The following is a 19332-nucleotide window of genomic DNA, read 5'->3' as shown; positions in this document are numbered from 1 at the left end:
TGTGGCAACAGTGTGAATGTATATAAAATTGCATATCTTAATCCGTGCGTTTATAATAAATTTTGATCTGAATTTTATAGTGAAGTATTCTATTTTTTACAGTCGAATCTGGGGGCAATACTTAATCTGTTTCAACAAAATGTTTATTGCAGATACGTGCATTTATTCTCGGTACATATTTATCCCTTCTTATTGCTACAATCCACTTTTTTCTCATCAGAATATCTTTGGGAAACCTGTGTCCTGATGTTCTCGATGAGCACAAATGCACAGCACAACATTGAGGGATTTTATTTTCTCAAGTTTAATTCACACAGCGAAACAAATATGCAATATTTACTTGGAAATAGATTGATTTGAAGTATTGACGTAAGTTGACATGACCTCCAACTACACGAGCGCCACCTACGTTGAGCTTTCCAGATTAGCTGCCATTAATAAACAACAGACAAAAACATTCCGATAAGAGGGGCCTGCATAGGGATTACGAACACTCGATACGAATCGTATCCGCCATGTTTTCCCGTAAGGCGCTATGGGAAAACATGGCGGATACGATGCGTATCGAGTGTACGTAATCCGGGCCCTGATTCTAATTCATTTCGACAGTCGCAATTTTATTTCGACACCGCCCTGACAGCCGGAGAGTATAGCGATTCTTGGGGATATTAACCTTATCATGTTGAGACTGCTCAGAATTTGGGTTGGCGCTTCGGTTTCTTGGATTTTGTTGATAGTCTGGGAAAATTATCGAAAAAATACCATTTTTGGGAAAAATTATTTACCAGCTATTTTATTGCTAAAATCGAATCTTAAGATTGCATATATTAGTAATATGGGGTATGACAAGTCCGCAGAAAGTGTGTTATTTTATTTATAAACAAATTAGCACTCCTAAATCTTCTTTTTTTTTTCAATTAGTGGTCTGTAACTCCTATAATTTTTCCTTTGAGCCAAAAACACTCAAATAAAAATTCACCGTAATTTAGTTCTGCACAAAGTTATTTTTTTTCCGATTTCCTTCAACAAAAATTTTACTCAGAAAATCCGAGTTTCCCAAAAAATCTGCCATTTTCAATTAAAATTTTAGGGAAGTACCTAATTATTTATCAATAATTAAATAATTGAAGACATGAAAGATTTATTATAGTAGATTATACAGAGGGGCTAAATTATGGAATAAATTCATTTCTTTAAAACGGACGATTTTGGAGCAAAATCCCGAAAGAGGTCGATTTTTATTTTTAAATTACAATTTTTTGGCATATATTTCATACTAGTGACGTCATCCATCTGAGCGTGATGACGTAATCGATAATTTTGTTAATGGGAATAGGGGTCGTGTGGTAGGTCATTTGAAAGGGCGTTTAATTCTCTATTCAGTAATATAAACATTAATATCATTAGGTATTTATACAGGGTTGCCAAAAAAAATTTTGAATTAAATTAATTGGCGCAACAAGAAGAATGTATGTAATTTATTTAACTCAAAATACATTGTACTGCTGTCAGAAAATAGAAAAAAAGGTTTATTTCACAAATAAACATTTCTTTTCGCTTAAATTAAATCACAAACAGCCTCCCTCCTACCTATTGGCAGTTTGAACTTTTAATTTAAGCTAAAAGCAATGTTTATTTGCAAAATAAACATTTTTTTCTATTTTCTGACAGCAATAGAATGTATTTTGAGTTAAATAAATTACATGCATTCTTCTTCTTGCGTCAATTAATTTAATTCAAATTTTTTTTTGGCCTCCCTGTATAAATAATGATATTAATGTTTATAATACTGAATAGAGCATTGAACGCCTTTGTAAATGAGCTACAACACGAACCCATATTCCTATTTAAAAAAATAATTACGTCATCACGCTCGGATGGATGACGTCACTAGTTTGAAATATATGCCAAGAAATTTAATTTAAAAATAAAAATCGACCTGTTTCGGGATTTTTCTCTAAAATCGTCCATTTTAGAGAAAATTAATTTATTCCATAATTTAGCCCCTCTCTGTATATCAGGAGACCGGCGACAATCTAACCAATAGTTTAGCAATAATTAAAATGTTAATTAAAAAATTTCGGTCGAAATAATAACCAGAAAGATTATGATACACCAGAATAACTATGATTTTCATATAAAAAAGCACTATACCTATTCAACGTACCTTACAGGATTGAAATTGGACCATTTGAGCGGTCTCAGGAATGTTATAAAGAAACAATTTTTTGGCTTATAAACAAATAGAACCCCTCAGAAAATATTAGATTAAATTAAATTAAGTTAACGCTGTTGAAAAGAGCACGGCTTCTGTGTCCTTTTCGAAGAAAAACAAATTGAATTGCGAGGAGTGATTCCAGGTATAACCGGTCAAATTTGACCGGCATTTGCGACAGAGTTATAAACAACAGGATTTTAATCTTTGAACCATTAGATACCTTTTAATTCCGGTCCTCTTTGTACATACAAATTTTCATATCTTCAAGACACTCATAACAAAAAAGATTTATGTCACTGTCACCAAATTATTTAATTATTGATAAATAATTACTTCCCTCAAATTTTAGTTGAAAATTAAAGATTTTGTTTGGAAAACCCGAATTTTCCGAAGAAAATTTCCGTCGAAGGAAATTGGAATAAATTATCAATGTGCAGAATTAAATTACTGTCAATTTTTATGTGAGTGTTTTGGTTTAAAGTTAAAATTTTCGGAGTTATAGAGCAATAATAAAAAAAAAGATTTCGGAGTGCTAATTTGTTTATAAACAAAATAGCACACTTTCTGTGGACTTTGCACAGCTATATTACTAATATAGGAAATCTTAAGATTTGATTTCAGCATGTCCAGCAATAAAATAGCTGGTAATTAATTTTCCTTGTTTTTTACTAATTTTCCCAGATTATTACCTCACATCTTTCATTGAGTTGATGATTCATGTTGTGGACATTCTCAATTATTATATTTCTAATTTACTATTCTATCTAATTCCTCAAAACAAGCAAATTTCAATTAAACCCAGCTATATTATAATACCTTTTGATTTAGTTTTCCTTGCAAGAAATAAACAAAACACATCTAAACTAAACCTAACCTCGCTTTTGGCCATTCATTCATCTCCGTGTCAAATAATTTCGACAGTCGCCATATTGAAAGCGACTTGTTTTTGGTCGAAATTTGATTTAGAATCAGGGCCGAGGTGAAGTTCCGTCGAAAATAAAAGCGACGTTGCCGGCTATTGAAAAATTTCTGCAATAAAGCCGAAACATTAATACGAAAATCTATATCTGAGTAAAACTTTAAAGTGCTGAGAAGGGTTGACGCTCCGCCAAGTCGATTGGGCTGACCCCCTTACCGCGGTACAATGGAGCAGATATTAGAAAAATTAGAGAGAATGGACGAAAGAAATGTAAGAATCGAAAGCAAAATAGATAAAATGCAAGTAGACCTGGATAAATTAAATAAAGAAAACGAGCAGTTGAAAGCAGATAACCAAGCAATGAGAACTAAAATCACGGAACAAGAAGTTAGAATCGAATTACTGGAAAGACAAGCCAGAAGAAAAAACATAATAATACAGGGGGTCGAAGAAAACCAAACAGAAAGCGAACAAGAGATGATAAATAAGATAAAGGGGATAATGAAAAAAATCGACGTACAACCAAACCTAGATGAAGAACTGGTAGAGATGAGAAGAATAGGTAGACAAGGTGATCCCCAAAATGTACCCAGACCCATCTTATTAGAAATGAAAAAGGAATCTACGAGAATGGAAATTCTGAAGGCTGCTAAAAACCTAAGAGGAACTAAAATATATATCAATGAGGACTTCCCGAAAAAAATACTACAAGAAAGGAAGCATCTTCTCCAGCACATGAAAATGGTACGCCAGGAAGGACACACAGCCGCACTAAAATACAACAAATTATGGATAAATGGTGAACTGTTCTCACTGGAGCAACTAGAAGGCATGGATGTAAATTACTGGAGGAAACCTGAAGAGAAGAAGAGTAACGCTAGGACAATAAACGACAGATCCCCCTATCTGATGATATAGATCCACGCGGAAAATTGATAAAAATGACGTCAAAAAACTAACAAAACATATAACAAAAGACGGCGACAGTATAACGGAGTTGGCAATGAATACGGACATGAAAATATTTTGTAAGAAAAGACGCAAAAACAAAACAAAAACAAATAAAATAAAAGACAAAAACAGGAAAATAAGAATAGGAACGTGGAACATTAAAACACTTCTAAGACCAGGCAAAATGGAAGAGTTGGTAAAAGAAATGACAAAATACAGGATGGAAATACTAGCGCTACAAGAAATAAGGTGGGCAGGAGAAGGGATGATCAATAGAAGAAACCACACAATGTACTACGCAGGAGAAAGCAAACAGGGTCGCAATGGAACCGCCTTTCTAGTTAGTAATAGCGTAAGAGACAAGATTATTAACTTTAAAGCGGTTGATGGAAGAATATCATATATAAGAATGAAAAATAAACAAGCAAATTTAACATTTGTTAATATATATGCACCTACAGAGAATGCTCCCGAAGAAGAAAAGAATGAATTCTATGAGAAACTTGAAGAATTGTACGAAGAAATACCAAAGATCGACATACTAATCCTATTAGGAGACTTTAACGCAAAGATAGGGAAAGAAGACACGAACAGAGAAATCGCAGGAAAAAAAACGATCCATCAAAATACGAACAACAATGGCAGGAGAATATGTAATCTAGCAGCAGCAACCAATACTTTTATTATTAGCACCCAATTCAAGCACAAAAAAGAGCACAAAGTAACGTGGCTAATACCTAGAACGACAGACGGAAACCAGATAGACCACATCCTAATTTCAAAAAAAAATGGAGAACAATTGTACAGAATGTGAGGTCCTACAGGGGAGCCAATGCTGATTCGGATCACATTTTGGTGATAGGCGACATGAAATTGAAGATACTTAAAGACAAAAACGACAGAAAGAAAAGAAAGAGGTAGAATAGGTCAAAACTAAACACAGATAATGCAAACAGAAAATTCTGCACTAAGTTGGAAGAAAAACTACTAGTCCTAAAACCATCGGACATAGATGAAACATGGGAAGACATAAAAGATAGTATTTTAACAGCAGCAGAGGAGACGATAGGACTAATGAACGACAATAAAAGAAAATATTGGTACGATGAAGAATGCGAGCAAGCTAGTAAAGGCAAGGACCAAGCAAGACACAGGTGGTTGGCCACAGGGAAACAAGAAGATCTCCTACACTATAAAGAGAAAAAGAAAGAGTCAGACAAATGTTGCAGAACTAAAAAGAAGAAATGGATTGAAGACTTACTGCTGGAACTCGAAGCTAATAGTAACGATAATGCAAGACTATATAAACACATAAAAGCACAGAATAAGAAGAAGATTCCGGCAAATATTGGAAAAAAGGAATGGGAAACACACTATAGAGAATTGTTCAAAAAGAAAGGCGATGCTGAAAATGCAGAAAATGAAGAACAAACAGTAAATAGGAATGAAGAACAATCAGAGCCTCGCTCATACAACGAAGCATTGGCGACCATAAACAGATTAAAGACAAGGAAAGCAGCAGGACCAGACGACATTATAAATGAGTTCTTCAAGAAAGGGGGAGAGGAACTAGCCCACAGAATCCACAAGCTGATAGAACGAATATGGAAAGAAGAACGCATGCCGAACGACTGGAATTGCGGTCTGATAACACCAATCCCTAAAAAAGGTGACAAGACGAAATGCACTAACTACAGGGGAATCACGCTATTAAATACAATGTACAAAATATTAACTAATTTGATCAGACAAAGAATAGAAAAAGAAACGAGAACAAAAATAGGTGAATACCAACATGGATTCAGAGAAGGTAAGTCAACAATAGATGCAATACACATTGTAACGCAAATCGTCGAAAAAAGTTACGAGCATGGAATAGATCTACATATACTGTTTATTGACTACAAGCAAGCCTTTGACAGTGTAATAAGGGAGGAGCTAATTAATGATATGAAGCAACTAGGCATTCAAGAAAAACTAGTAAGTCTCACGAAAATGACGATGAAGGAATCCAAAGCACGAATCTTAACAAGGGAAGGCCCGTCAGATGAAGTACAAATGGAGGTAGGTGTCAGACAGGGAGACTTCCTATCAACAACATTATTTAACATTGCCATAGAGGGTGCAGTAAGAGCAGCCAAAATTAGGGGAACAATTATCGAATCTTCAGCCCAACTGATAGCGTATGCAGACGATATTGCACTGGTTACTAGAGATTTAAAAACCATGCAGAATATAATATTAATACTAGATAAAGAAGCAAAGAAGAGAGGGCTAGTAATAAACCAAAGCAAAACGAAATACCTCAAGTGCTCAAGAGAGAATACGAACATCGAGAAAGAAATTAAGCTTGGAGCATATACATTTGAAAGAGTACACCGTTTCAAATATCTGGGAGTGATGGTGAATGGCAGAAATGATAGAACGGATGAAATAAATGAACGCATCCTACTGGGTAATAAAACCTATTGGAACTACCAAAAATTCTTGAAAGAAAAACACATTAGTAAGACAACCAAATTAAAAATTTACAAGACTGCAATTAGGCCAGTGATCACCTATGGTGCAGAGACGATGTGCCTAACACAAAAAGATGAAATGAGATTAGAAATCTTAGAGAGAAAGATAATTCGACGAATAATGGGACCCGTGAGGATAAGTGTAGGCGAATTTAGAAGATTAACAAATGAAGAAATTAAAGAAGTCATCCAGGGTGAAGACATAATCAAGTTCGTGAAGGCGCAGAGGCTCAGGTGGCTGGGACACACAGAAAGAGCTAACCCAGACTCTACGCTAAAGCGAGTAACTGGCTGGAGACCAACAACAGGGAGACCAAAGGGAAGACCCAAAACAAGATGGAGAGATCAAGTCTTAGGAGACATAAAGAAGCTGAGAATCTACAATTGGAAGGAGCGTTGTAAGGACCGGAAAGAATGGAGAAAAGTTGTAGACAAAGCCAAGTCACACACGCTGCTATAATAATAAAAGACAACAGCGGACTGATTCTCCGCAACAAATGAATCAGAGAGCCCAAAAGGGCGGCAAACACTCCTCCAGGAGTGAATAAGCCATGATGATGATGATGATGATGATACATCTTGGTAGGTAGGTTGGTCATGGACAGTGTCTTTTTTTACCAGATAGAATAGGTAACGTGATGCATCTTGGAGTTTCAATGCTTTGCCATGAGCTGGCAGTTGGCATTGAAGTTCTGCAACTCGACCAAACTTTCTTCGAAAGGCAGATGCCAACCCTCGTGCGTCTTTGATACTGGCCGGGATGGTATGTGCCAGTGAATAGTCATCGGGAAGTGTGAGTAGATCTCGCTTTTCTTCAGTGGTAACACCATGTCTCGCTTTACCGGTATCTCCGTAGGCCCCCATGAACTCCTCAAATGTGAGGTCAGGTATTTCTGGAACTTGGTTGACTTCCACTTCTTCATCTACGTCGTGGTCTCCCTCGTACGGCGCCAACCGGTTATGGTGGACTAATATCGGCTTTCCCCTAGGAATCTTGCTTATTCGGTAGATAACGTCATTAACTTTCTTGACAATGAGGTACGGGCCTTCCCAGAACTGCTGCAACTTGGGAGAACAACCTGTTCGCTTCTTTGGATTATAGAACCAGACTTTGTCGTTCTCCTTGAAACATCCCTTCCCTGCTTGGGTATCGTACCGTTTCTTCATTCGGACGCTAGCGATCTGAAGATGGGAACGGACCAACTCGTGTATATCGTCCATTCTTCTTCGCAATTCATTCACATAATCCTCGCCAGCCACATCTTCTCCAGGTCGACATCCAAACTCTAAATCACAGGGTAGACGCATCTCGCGTCCAAATAGGACTTTTGCTGGTATTTGGCCCGTTGATTCATTAACAGCAGATCTATAGGCCATTGCGAAGAACGGAAGGTACTGGTCCCAGTCTTTGTCAAATACTTGCCGACTGTCTTATTCATACGCTCCACCATTTCATCCGATAGCAGGTGATAGGCCGTTGTTCTTGTCTTCTTCATGCCTAGTTTATCACAGATTCCCTGAAATAGATCGCTCTTAAAGTTCCTTCCTTGATCACTATGGATCTCCAGGGGCACTCCTGTTACAATATACAACGTTAAAAGTAGATTTTTATCTATAGTTGTACATACTGTATGTAATGACAGTATAGAAGTTGTAATGTAATGTCAAGAAAATAAAAAGTCAGTTATATTCAAGTAAAATGTTTTCCTATTGTCCTGTAATTGAGTGCATTATAATCGTTGTTGGTCATTTAGTCAGTTCACCTAACTCAATTTATAACAGGTTATGGGCCCAGCTCACGTGTGAACTGTGAACAGGTGAAAAAATATGGCGACCAGCAATAACGATTATAAAATTCAAGTCGACAAACTTGAGGGTCCTAAAGACTGGGCAAAATGGAAATGGCACGTTTCGATGTTATTACGAGCGTATGCAATTGAAGAAATTGTGAACGGTATGCGTAAGTATCCCGATGTTACTGAAAATTCAACTTCATTGAAAGTAGAGAAGCATCAACAATGGTTAAAAGGCGATGCAAAAGAGACAAGTTTGTTAGCAGGTACGCTAGGAAAAACTGTTGCCGAGCTCGTGTTGACATGTACTCACGCTAGTGAAATATGGGACAAATTACGTGCGCGATTTGAACGTAGCTGTACGCAACGGTTAAACATGTTAATTGAAGCCTTTTTTAGAGTCCAACGTGATGAAAAAGAAGATATTAGCACACATGTTGCGAAGTTGCAGAAACTGTTTGTAGATTTGAATGATGAATTGCAGAAGCATGATGAAAATGTTTTATCCGAAAGAATGTTAAATGGTCGGATCTTATCAACTTTGGGTAAAGATTTTGATAATTTCAAAGATTTGTGGGTCACGATACCATCAAAGAATCAAACTTTGAATTTATTGATTGAGAAATTGTGTGCCATTGAATTACGTGACCAAAGTACCACAGAATCTTTTGCCTTTGTTGCACGCAATAGCCCGACAGAAAAATACAAACAGAGCCAAAGTACAACTACTACGAAGTCACAGAAAAATGTACATCGTGCAAAAGAGAAATTTCCATGTCACAAATGCAAGAAATTAGGCCATTGGGCGAGAGAGTGTCCATTTAAAAAATCTGCTGAGAATTTAGATGAGAATAAAAGCAATTATACTGCTCTTTTGACTGTTATTTTAAGTGCCTTAGCTAACAATTTTATTGAAGCTGGGAAATGGTATTGTGACAGTGGAGCCACAAATCATATCACTACAGATAAGCAATATTTCTCATCTTATACAGAATTTGCTGAACCCGAAAATATATCACTTGGTAATAAGGATGTATGTATGTTCCCTAATAACACAAAACATTCCAGGAATGTTCCTAGAAGGTACTCACAGGACATTGAAAACATTCCTGGAATGTCCCCAAATGCACACGAATGTCCCTGGAAAGTCCCAGGAAAGTGCTGTGTCAGCATTTTAAATATTCTTAGAATGTTCTGTTGGAACATTCCATGAATGTCTACGAATGTTCTTTGGACATTCACAGTATATGTTTTAGACTGAATGTCTTGTTGGAACATTCCATGAATGTATACGAATGTTCTTTGGACATTCACAGTATATTTTTTAGACTGAATGTCTTGTTGGGACATTCCATGAATGTTGGAACATTCCATGAATGTTCTTTGGACATTCACAGTATATTTTTTAGACTAAATGTCTTGTTGGAACATTCCATGAATGTCTACGAACGTTCCTTGAACATTCACAGTATATTTTTTAGACATTCTCTGAAATATATCGTCAGTGATGTGACAATACCTCCTATATCTTCTTTCATGAGGTTTGCAGGAGACGAAAAACATTTTTAAGGTCACCTCCTGTTTTCATACGTAAGTTCTGACTTGTTTTGTAGTAAATAGATAGTTAAATTTACTGCAAAACAAGTCCAAAAATATATGAAAACAGGAGGTGACCCAAACAAGTTTTTAATCTATCTTACAAATCTCATGAAAAAACAGATAGGAGGTATTGTCACATCACTGACGATATGTGGCCATACCAAATAATACATCCTTGATAAATATAAACATTTTTATTGTAAAAAATCTTTTCATACATTTTTTTAATGTAATTTACTGATATTCCTATAAAAAAATGTGTCACATTTGCTTTGTAAACCTTTCTTTTGCCTTTCATAGCCACATATTCCATTTCCTTCCTGGTTTTTTGTAGACCACTTCTCTCAGCTGATTCTAAAAGAAAATAAAATAAATGGTAATTTTTCTATCCTTTACAATTAACAATCAGAAGAAATATTTACAGGTAATAATATGCAGAAATAATAATAATAAATTAAATAATATTTAATAAAGAAAATAATAAAACATTTTGTATTTTGACAACGGTTGACGTCCGATGTGGAAGTAGAAACCATAATAAAGTTATTTTTTCAAGTAAATTGTGGCTTATTTCCCCATTAAAATAGTTACAATAATTACAAAAATGCCACAAAGAAATAGCTTTTTCACAAACAAATAAGTATTTTGTTTTATTATATTTATTGTTTTTATTATTTACTTTAACTTAAGATTATAACTTAATTCTTGTTTTCTATTTCTGATGTTTTTATTTATTTACATGCAATATTAATCTGTTTTCTTGTATAATCTACTTCGCAATAATTATGTGATATATGGACTTAAAATGAATTCAAAAATTTTTTGTAATTGGGCAACAATGTCAACTTAGATCTCTGATGTAGATAATGAAGAGCAACGGTATCTACAGTTGGAAAAATGAAAGAATAGGGCTTTTCATCGATTGTCATTTGTTTCGAGCTTCTGTCATACGTTATATAATCTGTGTATAATATTAATACAACACGGATTATACGACATATGACGGAAGCTCGAAACAAATGACTAAATGAAAAGCCCTATTCTTTAATTTTTCCAACTGTATATTGTAATTGTATTATTAATTGGGTTAAGCATATTACCTGTGTGATATAGCTATTGGAACAGCACAGTCTCTCAAACGAACAGTTGAAAGTGAAGTTCTGTCAATATCTTTTTCTAAAAATGTTTTGAACATACTGCTCTATTAACAAATCTGATCCATACTTCATGCCTTCTTCGCAGGATCTTCTGGAAAGCTAAAAATACAAAATACTGAGCATTATTAACAAATTTTAGTTTTAAATAAAAAATATGATTAATGAACTCACAAAATATTATAAAAAGCAGCTTAGAAATTGTTTATTAGTATAGTCGTTTCCCTAGACACAACTGGTTAGTGATTTAAGTAGGTAATTTTTTTGTTTTTGGCCAATTTTGCCAAAATTACTAACTATTTAGTTATTATTTTTTTGCCAATTTTACCAAATTGTCAAAATTATTTACTAAAATCACTAGCCAGTTGTATCTGAGACTAAGTTTAGCAAACCGACTATACTATTCATACTGTGTATTCATTAGTTGGTACTATTATAATGTGTGGTCTACCATCCTGTTTATAAAGGCATACATTAGCAAAAAACGCAAAAAAAAATTTAATTTTACAAATAATCGTTTGTTATTATCTCTATTTACTATTTTAGTTAGGAATAAGCAAGTTTGTGGCTTATTCGCAATTATTAAAATAATAAATGGATATTTTCTGAAATAGGGGCATGCCTTTGTTTACATATTTGCATACTAACCTTTGAAAAGCTATTCCTGCAGATTTTTTATCTACATTGCTTCTGCTACTCCAACTGATTTTATGCACTATGTTAATAATACTATTAAAGTTATTATAAAAGTATCCGAATTAAAAAAATATTCTTAAAAAGCACAAATAAAAACAAACAACGATCACGCACGGCAAGGTGGCCAAAGCCAAGATGCATGACAAGGCCAAGATGGCCGAGGCCGAAGTCCGAAGTGAGGTCATTGGTCGTTTTTAGTCACGTGATGCCCTCTCTAAGCACCATGCACAAATACATGCGCCGTGAATTTGAAAATGAACATATAGGAACATTGGTAGTATGTTCACAGAATGTCTTATGGTAACATTCCAGGAATAATTTAATCAGATGTTCACCGAATGTTCCCTAAATGTCCAGGACATTCAAATATTGATAGAACTTTGGTAGTACATTCCTGGAATGTTGTGTGTTGTTAGGGTTAGCCCATGGACAAGGAACGGTGAAAATTCAAACGCGTCTGAATAATAAATGGAAAGATGCTGAATTGAAGAATGTTTTTTATGTTCCTGAAGCAAGTGCTCATTTGTTTTCTGTGAAAGCTACTGCACAAAGGGGGTTCATTACAGTACTCGACGAAAAAGGTGTAAATCTACATGATAAAAATACTCTTGAATCTGTAATGACTGGGTACTTTAGTAATTGCATGTATGCACTTGATATACGTGTTATGAAACCGACCAATCCCATTCAAGCACACTTAGTAGAGTCAACAGATGTAATACAAGTGTATCATGAAAGATTTGGTCATCAGGATAAGCAACACGTAAAGAAGGTCTTGAAGAAAATGAATATAGACATTGATGGGTGCAAAGAAAGCTTTTGCGATGGATGTGCAATAGGAAAAATGCATAGATTGCCATTTAAAACTAGGATCAATCGGCCACAAGTCACTGGTGAGCAGATCCATGCAGATGTGAATGGACTCATGTCTATAGACTCACTGGGAAGAGCACATTATTACGTATGTTTTAAAGATGACTTTAGTAAGTTTCGGAAATGTTTTTTTAAGGAAACACAAAAGTGAGGTATGTACCTTCTTAGAAAAATTTTTAAATGAAGCAAACACAAATGGCCATGTAGTAAAGCAACTGAGATGTGATGGAGGGACAGAGTTTGACAATAGAAAGGTATCTGAACTTCTTGCGAGTAGAGGTAGAGCATTGTATCACTCCACCCTATACACCTCAGCAGAATGATGTTGCTGAAAGGGAAAACCGTACCATTGTAGAGTGTGTTCGTTCCATGTTAAACCCATGCAAGTTATCCAAAGCATTGTGGGCAGAAGCATGAAATACTGCAGTGTATCTTCTGAATCGCAGAGGAAAATCATCAATTAGGAATAAAAGTCCCTATGAACTGTGGTATGGAATACCATGGAATGGTTAATAAGTTACAGAAGTGAAAAACTAAGGGAAAATTTAGTGTGATTTTTAATTTAAAATATCTCGTTCAAGATAAACTTTTTATTTATTCTAAGGGACTTTCGGCCCTCGGTAATAATTTAGTCTTTCATTCTACGTTTAAATTTTTTAAGTATTTATTAGTTTTTTCAGGATTCCAAAAAGATGGACACCATGTCCGTGGTAATATTTCCCAAATCAATCTTTGTCTTACAACGCACGCAGTCGAATAGAATATTCTAACAGCATATTGTCAGTCAGACATTGACAATCAGTGACAATAATTTTAAATATTTGACAAGGCATCGGGAATATTTTGAGTTGTTGATTAAATAATATTGATATAAAATAGTAGTGTACCTATTTGATAAATAATTGATTTAAGACGTGAACTTAATAAAAAGTTATATTGTGTATTATTTGTGGAAGATCCAAGCAGAGAATACATCAGGAAAATATATTCTGTGATTCAAGTATTTTGTTGTTAACTATGGTCAAAATTGTAAGCGTTCCATAGTAACAATATAATTATTAAAGTTGGAAGACCTAAAAAGAGATGGGAAGACGAAGTCGATGAGGATGCCAGGAACTTCCTGGGAACGCGTTCATGGAAAAGAACAGCGGTAAATCGAAATTATTGGAGAAGCTTATTGAAGGAGGCCAAGGCTCGATTTGGGCTGTAGTGCCATTGGATGGATGGATGGTGTATTATTAAAAAATCACTTTAACACTTTTCCTCTTTTCTCGATTGAGTATTAGTTTTTCTTGTACATATAAATTATTACAATCACTGAATACATAGTAAGTGAAAAAATTATCACATTTTTATTAACTGAATTAATAATTTGCAATTAACAGTTATCCAAGAACATTCAAAAGCCATCTCTTTAAGTTAATGATGACATTTTCAAGTAGAATGACATTCTAGTAATGTTTACATATCCATACCAGTGTGAATTTTACTACACGTAATTTGCCGTGTAAAGACAGAAAAAGTAGGGATAGCCGTAAATTATTTGCGAATTATGTACCTACCCATGGCGAGGATAGGTACCTACGTATTTTCGGCTGCAATGTTATTCAAATGAGGATTAATTTTTTCGAATCCTGAGACAACTAATAAGTATTTTTTGAAAAATTTAAACTCAGAATGAAAGATTACGTTATTAGTGAGGGCCGAAAGTCCCTGAGAACTTCTATAATGTTTATTTTAATAAGTTACAGAAGTGAAAAACTAAGAGAAAATTTAGTGTGATTTTTAATTTCAAATATCTCATTCAAAATAAACTTTTTATTTATTTTGAGGGACTTTCGACCCTCGGTAATAATTTAGTCTTTCATTCTGCGTTTAAGTTTTTTAAAAGTATTTATTAGTTTTTTCAGGATTCGAAAAAATCGACACCATGTCCGTGGTAATATTTTCCAAATCTATCTTTGTCTTACAACGCACTCAGTCGAATAGAATATTCTAACAGCATATTGTCAGTCAGACATTGACAATCAGTGACAATAATTTTAAATATTTGACATGGCATCGGGAATATGAGTTGTTGATTAAATAATATTGAGATATATAGTAGTGTACCTATTTGATAAATAATTGATTTAAGACGTGAACTTAATAAAAAGTTATTTATTGTGTATTATTTGTGGAAGATCAAAGCAGAGAATACATCAGGATAATATATTCTGTGATCCAAGTATTTTGTTGTTAAATTCCATTCCATAGTAACAATATATTATTATTGTTCTGAAGCTATTTCCTTGTGGCATTTTTATGATTAATTATTTATATGGGAAATAAGCCACAATTAAAATGAAAAAAATAATTTTATTAACGTTTCGACGCCCAAATCGGGTGCCGTTGTCAAAATACAAAATATTACTTTGTATTAAATAATTCAGTAATATTTTGTATTTTGACAACGGCACCCGATTTGGGCGTCGAAACGTTAATAAAATTATTTTTTTCATTTTAATTGTGGCTTATTTCCCATATAAATATATTATTAAAGAATAACTTTAACACTTTTGCTCTTTTTTCGATTTAGTATTAGTTTTTGTTGTACATATAAATTATTACAATCACTGAATAATTAGTAAGTGAAAAAATTATCACATTTATTAAGGCTATACGCTCTGAGCTTCGCTGGTGCCGCTCCTAGCGGATTACTAATTCAACTTTCACCGGTAATTTTTAAGTTTATTATTTAATTGTTATCGCCTAACATTTACAACGCAAAAAAGTAATTAAATTGTAATCGATTTTTTTTAAATTTTGCTAATCATTTTGACGTTCTATTGATAAAATATGAATCTCTTACTTGGGATACTTTCACAATTATCGTGTAGATGGCGCTAAGAGTTTTAGATTAAATTATAATTACATATTACGGAACATTAAAAAAACTTAAATTCAGTATTTAAAACGTAAGTATATTTAAGGTAAAAATATATACCACAGCTTTGACCAACTAATATTTTTTATAATTAATGTTTTTAATTTTAATTTTAAATTAATCACTTTGACATTTATGTCAAATTTCCGGTAAACGTTTACAGAATTGCCACTACTGGCGCTCGCGAATTTGTAAATATCCCCTCTACGTACGAGCTCACAGCATATGGGTACATATTTCGCAAATATTTTACGGCTATCCCTACTTTTTCTGTCTTTACACGGCAAAAATTACGTGTAGTAAAATTCACACTGGTATGGATATGTAAACATTACGAGAATGTCATTCTACTTGAAAATGTCATCATTAACTTAAAGAGATGGCTTTTTAATGTTCTTGGATAACTGTTATTTGTATAATTGCAAATTATTAATTCAGTTAATAAAAATGTGATAATTTTTTCACTAACTATGTATTCAGTGATTGTAATAATTTATATGTACAAGAAAAACTAATACTCAATCTAGAAAAGAGGAAAAGTGTTAAAGTGATTTTTTAATAATGTATTGTTACTATGGAACGCTTACAATTTTGACCATCTTTAACAACAAAATACTTGGATCACAGAATATATTATCCTGATGTATTCTCTGCTTGGATCTTCCACAAATAATACACAATAAATAACTTTTTATTAAGTTCACGTCTTAAATAAATTATTTATCAAATAGGTACACTACTATTATATATCAATATTATTTAATCAACAACTCAAAATACTCCCGATGCCATGTCAATATTTAAAATTGTAACTGATTGTCACTGTCGGACTGACAGTATGCTGATAATATTCTATTCGACTGAGTGCGTTGTAAGACAAAGATAGATTTGGAAAATATTACCACGGACATGGTGTCCATTTTTTTCGAATCCTGAAAAAAACTAATATATACTTTTAAAAAATTTAAACGCAGAATCAAATACTAAATTATTACCGAGGGCCGAAAGTCCCTTAGAATAAATAAAAAGTTTATTTTGAATGAGATATTTGAAATTAAAAATCACACTAAATTTTCTCTTAGTTTTTCACTTCTGTAACTTATTAAAATAAACATTATAGAAGTTCTCAGGGACTTTCGGCCCTCACTAATATCGTAATCTTTCATTCTGCGTTTAAATTTTTCAAAAATACTTATTAGTTTTCTCAGGATTCGAAAAAAATGAATCCCCACTTGAATAGCATTGCAGCCGAAAATACGTACCCATCCTCTTAACTGAATTAATAATTTGCAATTATACAAATAGCAGTTATCCAAGAACATTCAAAAGCCATCTCTTTAAGTTAATGATGACATTTTCAAGTAGAATGACATTCTAGTAATGTTTACATATCCGTACCAGTGTGAATTTTATTACAAATAATTTGCCGTGTAAAGACAGAAAAAGTAGGGATAGCAGTAAAATATTTGCGAATTATGTACCCATGGCCTTAAATTATTTTTAATTTCAGATTCTACTAATGAGTGAAGAAATCCTGTCCACAGATCTAGATTTTCTTTTAAGATTCCCGATCAAACCGCACGTGACGAGCCCTGTAGATTTTCTTTCCAACACGAGTTGGGGAGGAATTTGCAGCCTTGCTACAAAAGACGAGTTCAGGAACCTTGACAGAGATATTGAGATGTCCCCAAAGCGATGGAAAAAACTGGTAGAATGCGAAAGTCCGGAAAGAGAAAAATTTCCTCAGGAGTGGAAAAGCAAAACAGCATTGCAGAGATTATGTATGATGAGAGCTTTACGACCTGATAGAATGATATATGCAATGATGTAAGTGAAATTTAATATACAGGTTGTTTCATTGGGAAACGGAAATACTTTAACGGTGAATAGAGGTCACCGAGCTGGTTCTAGATGTACTACATTTTTTGCTCTACCGACTTTTATAACCAAGTTACAGGTTGTTTGATCGATTTTGCCATTTCTTTCCTAAGCCATAATTTTAGAACCACCCTGTATATCTTTTGATATTTGGTACACATACGTCCCATTCAAAACCCAAACGACCGACATACTAACAATAAGAAAAATCCAGATCCGGATTAACAAAAAATTAAAAAGTAATTGTGACCTTAAAACAACACCCTGTATATTCAAATTTTGAAAATCTGTTTGCATATTTGAAAAAAACACAAAAAAGTAAGTTTAATGGTTCGCTTCAATTTTTCGGCCAGACATTTTTATGACTTTAATTTTGAAATTATATTGAATTTTTTAAGAACTCCCTTTTTTAAGACATTAAAAAGCAGGTTTTATTAACTTTTAGTTATAAATTATTAAGTTAATGAATAAATACTAATTTTAAAAATAATCAATACCTATTTACCACATTGGAAGGACCCAATTACTAATGATAAGAAAAGTCCAGGTCCGGATTAACAAAAAAATATAAAGTAATTGTGACCTTGAACCAACACCCTGTATATTGAAATTTTGTATGCGCATTTTAAAAGAGCATAAAAAACTGTGATTAAAGGTTCATTTTAATTTCTTCGCCGTGGATTTAATTACATCAATTTTGAAATTATATTGAAATTTTAAAGAATTCTGAGATTAAAAACTAGGTAATATTAACTTTTAATAATTTAATGTTAATGAATCAACAATTATTTTAAAAATACTTAATACTTATTTACTACGTTGGGTTCATGGATTCTCTGGATTTGTAGCTGTACGCACATCATTAAAAATTAGAATTGCGAGAATTGGGATATTTTAATGATTTAGTAAAGAATTAAAAAAACATATAATAAAAAAGAATTCGTTTAAACAATTCATTAATTTAACATAAATTAAATATATTTGAAATATAACAGTTGCTCAAAATGTCCGCCATTTTGTTCGATGTATTTCCTTGCTCGCTTTAAAAGATTTCGACTCGATTTTCTAATTACGTTGGGATTGTTCTTCATTTTTCTGGCAGCTTCTTGTGACCTTGACACAATTAATCAATATGATTTCAAAATTGCCGTGATTAAATTATCTGCGCAAAAATTTGACATGCACCTTTTAATACAGTTTTTATGCTCTTTTAAAATACGCAAACAAATTTTTTAAATTTCAATATACAGGGTGTTGTTTCAAAGTCACAATTACTTCATATTGTTTTGTTAATCCGTACCTGGATTTTTCTTGTCATTAGTAATTGGGTCGTTCCAATGTGGTAAATAAGTATTGATTATATTTAAAATGAGTATTTATTCATTAACTTTAATAATTTATAACTAAAAGTTAATAATATCTGCTATTTAATGTCAGAGTTCTTAAAAAAATCAATATAATTTCAAAATTAAAGTCATAAAATTGTCTGGCCGAAAAATTGAAGCAAACTATTAAACTTACTTTTGTGTGCTCTTTTCAAATATGCAAACAGATTTTCAAAATTTGAATATACAGGGTGTTGTTTTAAGGTCACGATTACTTTATAATTTTTTGTTAATCCAGACCTGGATTTTTCTTATGGTCAGAATGTCGGTCGTTTGGGTTTTGAATGAGACATATGTGTACCAAATATCAAAAAAATATACAGGGTGGTTCTAAAGTTATGGCTTAGGAAAGAAATGGGCAAAATCGATAAAACACCCTATAACTCGGTTATAAAAGTCGGTAGGGCAAAAAATGTAGTAT

General features: G+C 33.3%; 1 protein-coding gene across 1 annotated transcript in view; it reads left to right on the top strand.

Moving 5' to 3' along the window:
* LOC114342807 (dynein beta chain, ciliary) overlaps window positions 1-19332 on the top strand; it is a 399165-nt gene that overhangs the window by 280289 nt on the left and 99544 nt on the right. The window contains exon 43 of the mRNA XM_050645369.1: window positions 17159-17475. Within this exon, the coding sequence (XP_050501326.1) occupies window positions 17159-17475 (317 nt within the window). The remainder of the gene's footprint in view (window positions 1-17158; window positions 17476-19332) is intronic.

The sequence above is a fragment of the Diabrotica virgifera genome, chromosome 3 (genome assembly GCF_917563875.1).
Source record: "Diabrotica virgifera virgifera chromosome 3, PGI_DIABVI_V3a".
In the NCBI taxonomy this organism is placed as follows: Eukaryota; Metazoa; Arthropoda; class Insecta; order Coleoptera; family Chrysomelidae; genus Diabrotica; species Diabrotica virgifera.
This window is presented reverse-complemented; position numbering and strand designations above follow the sequence as displayed.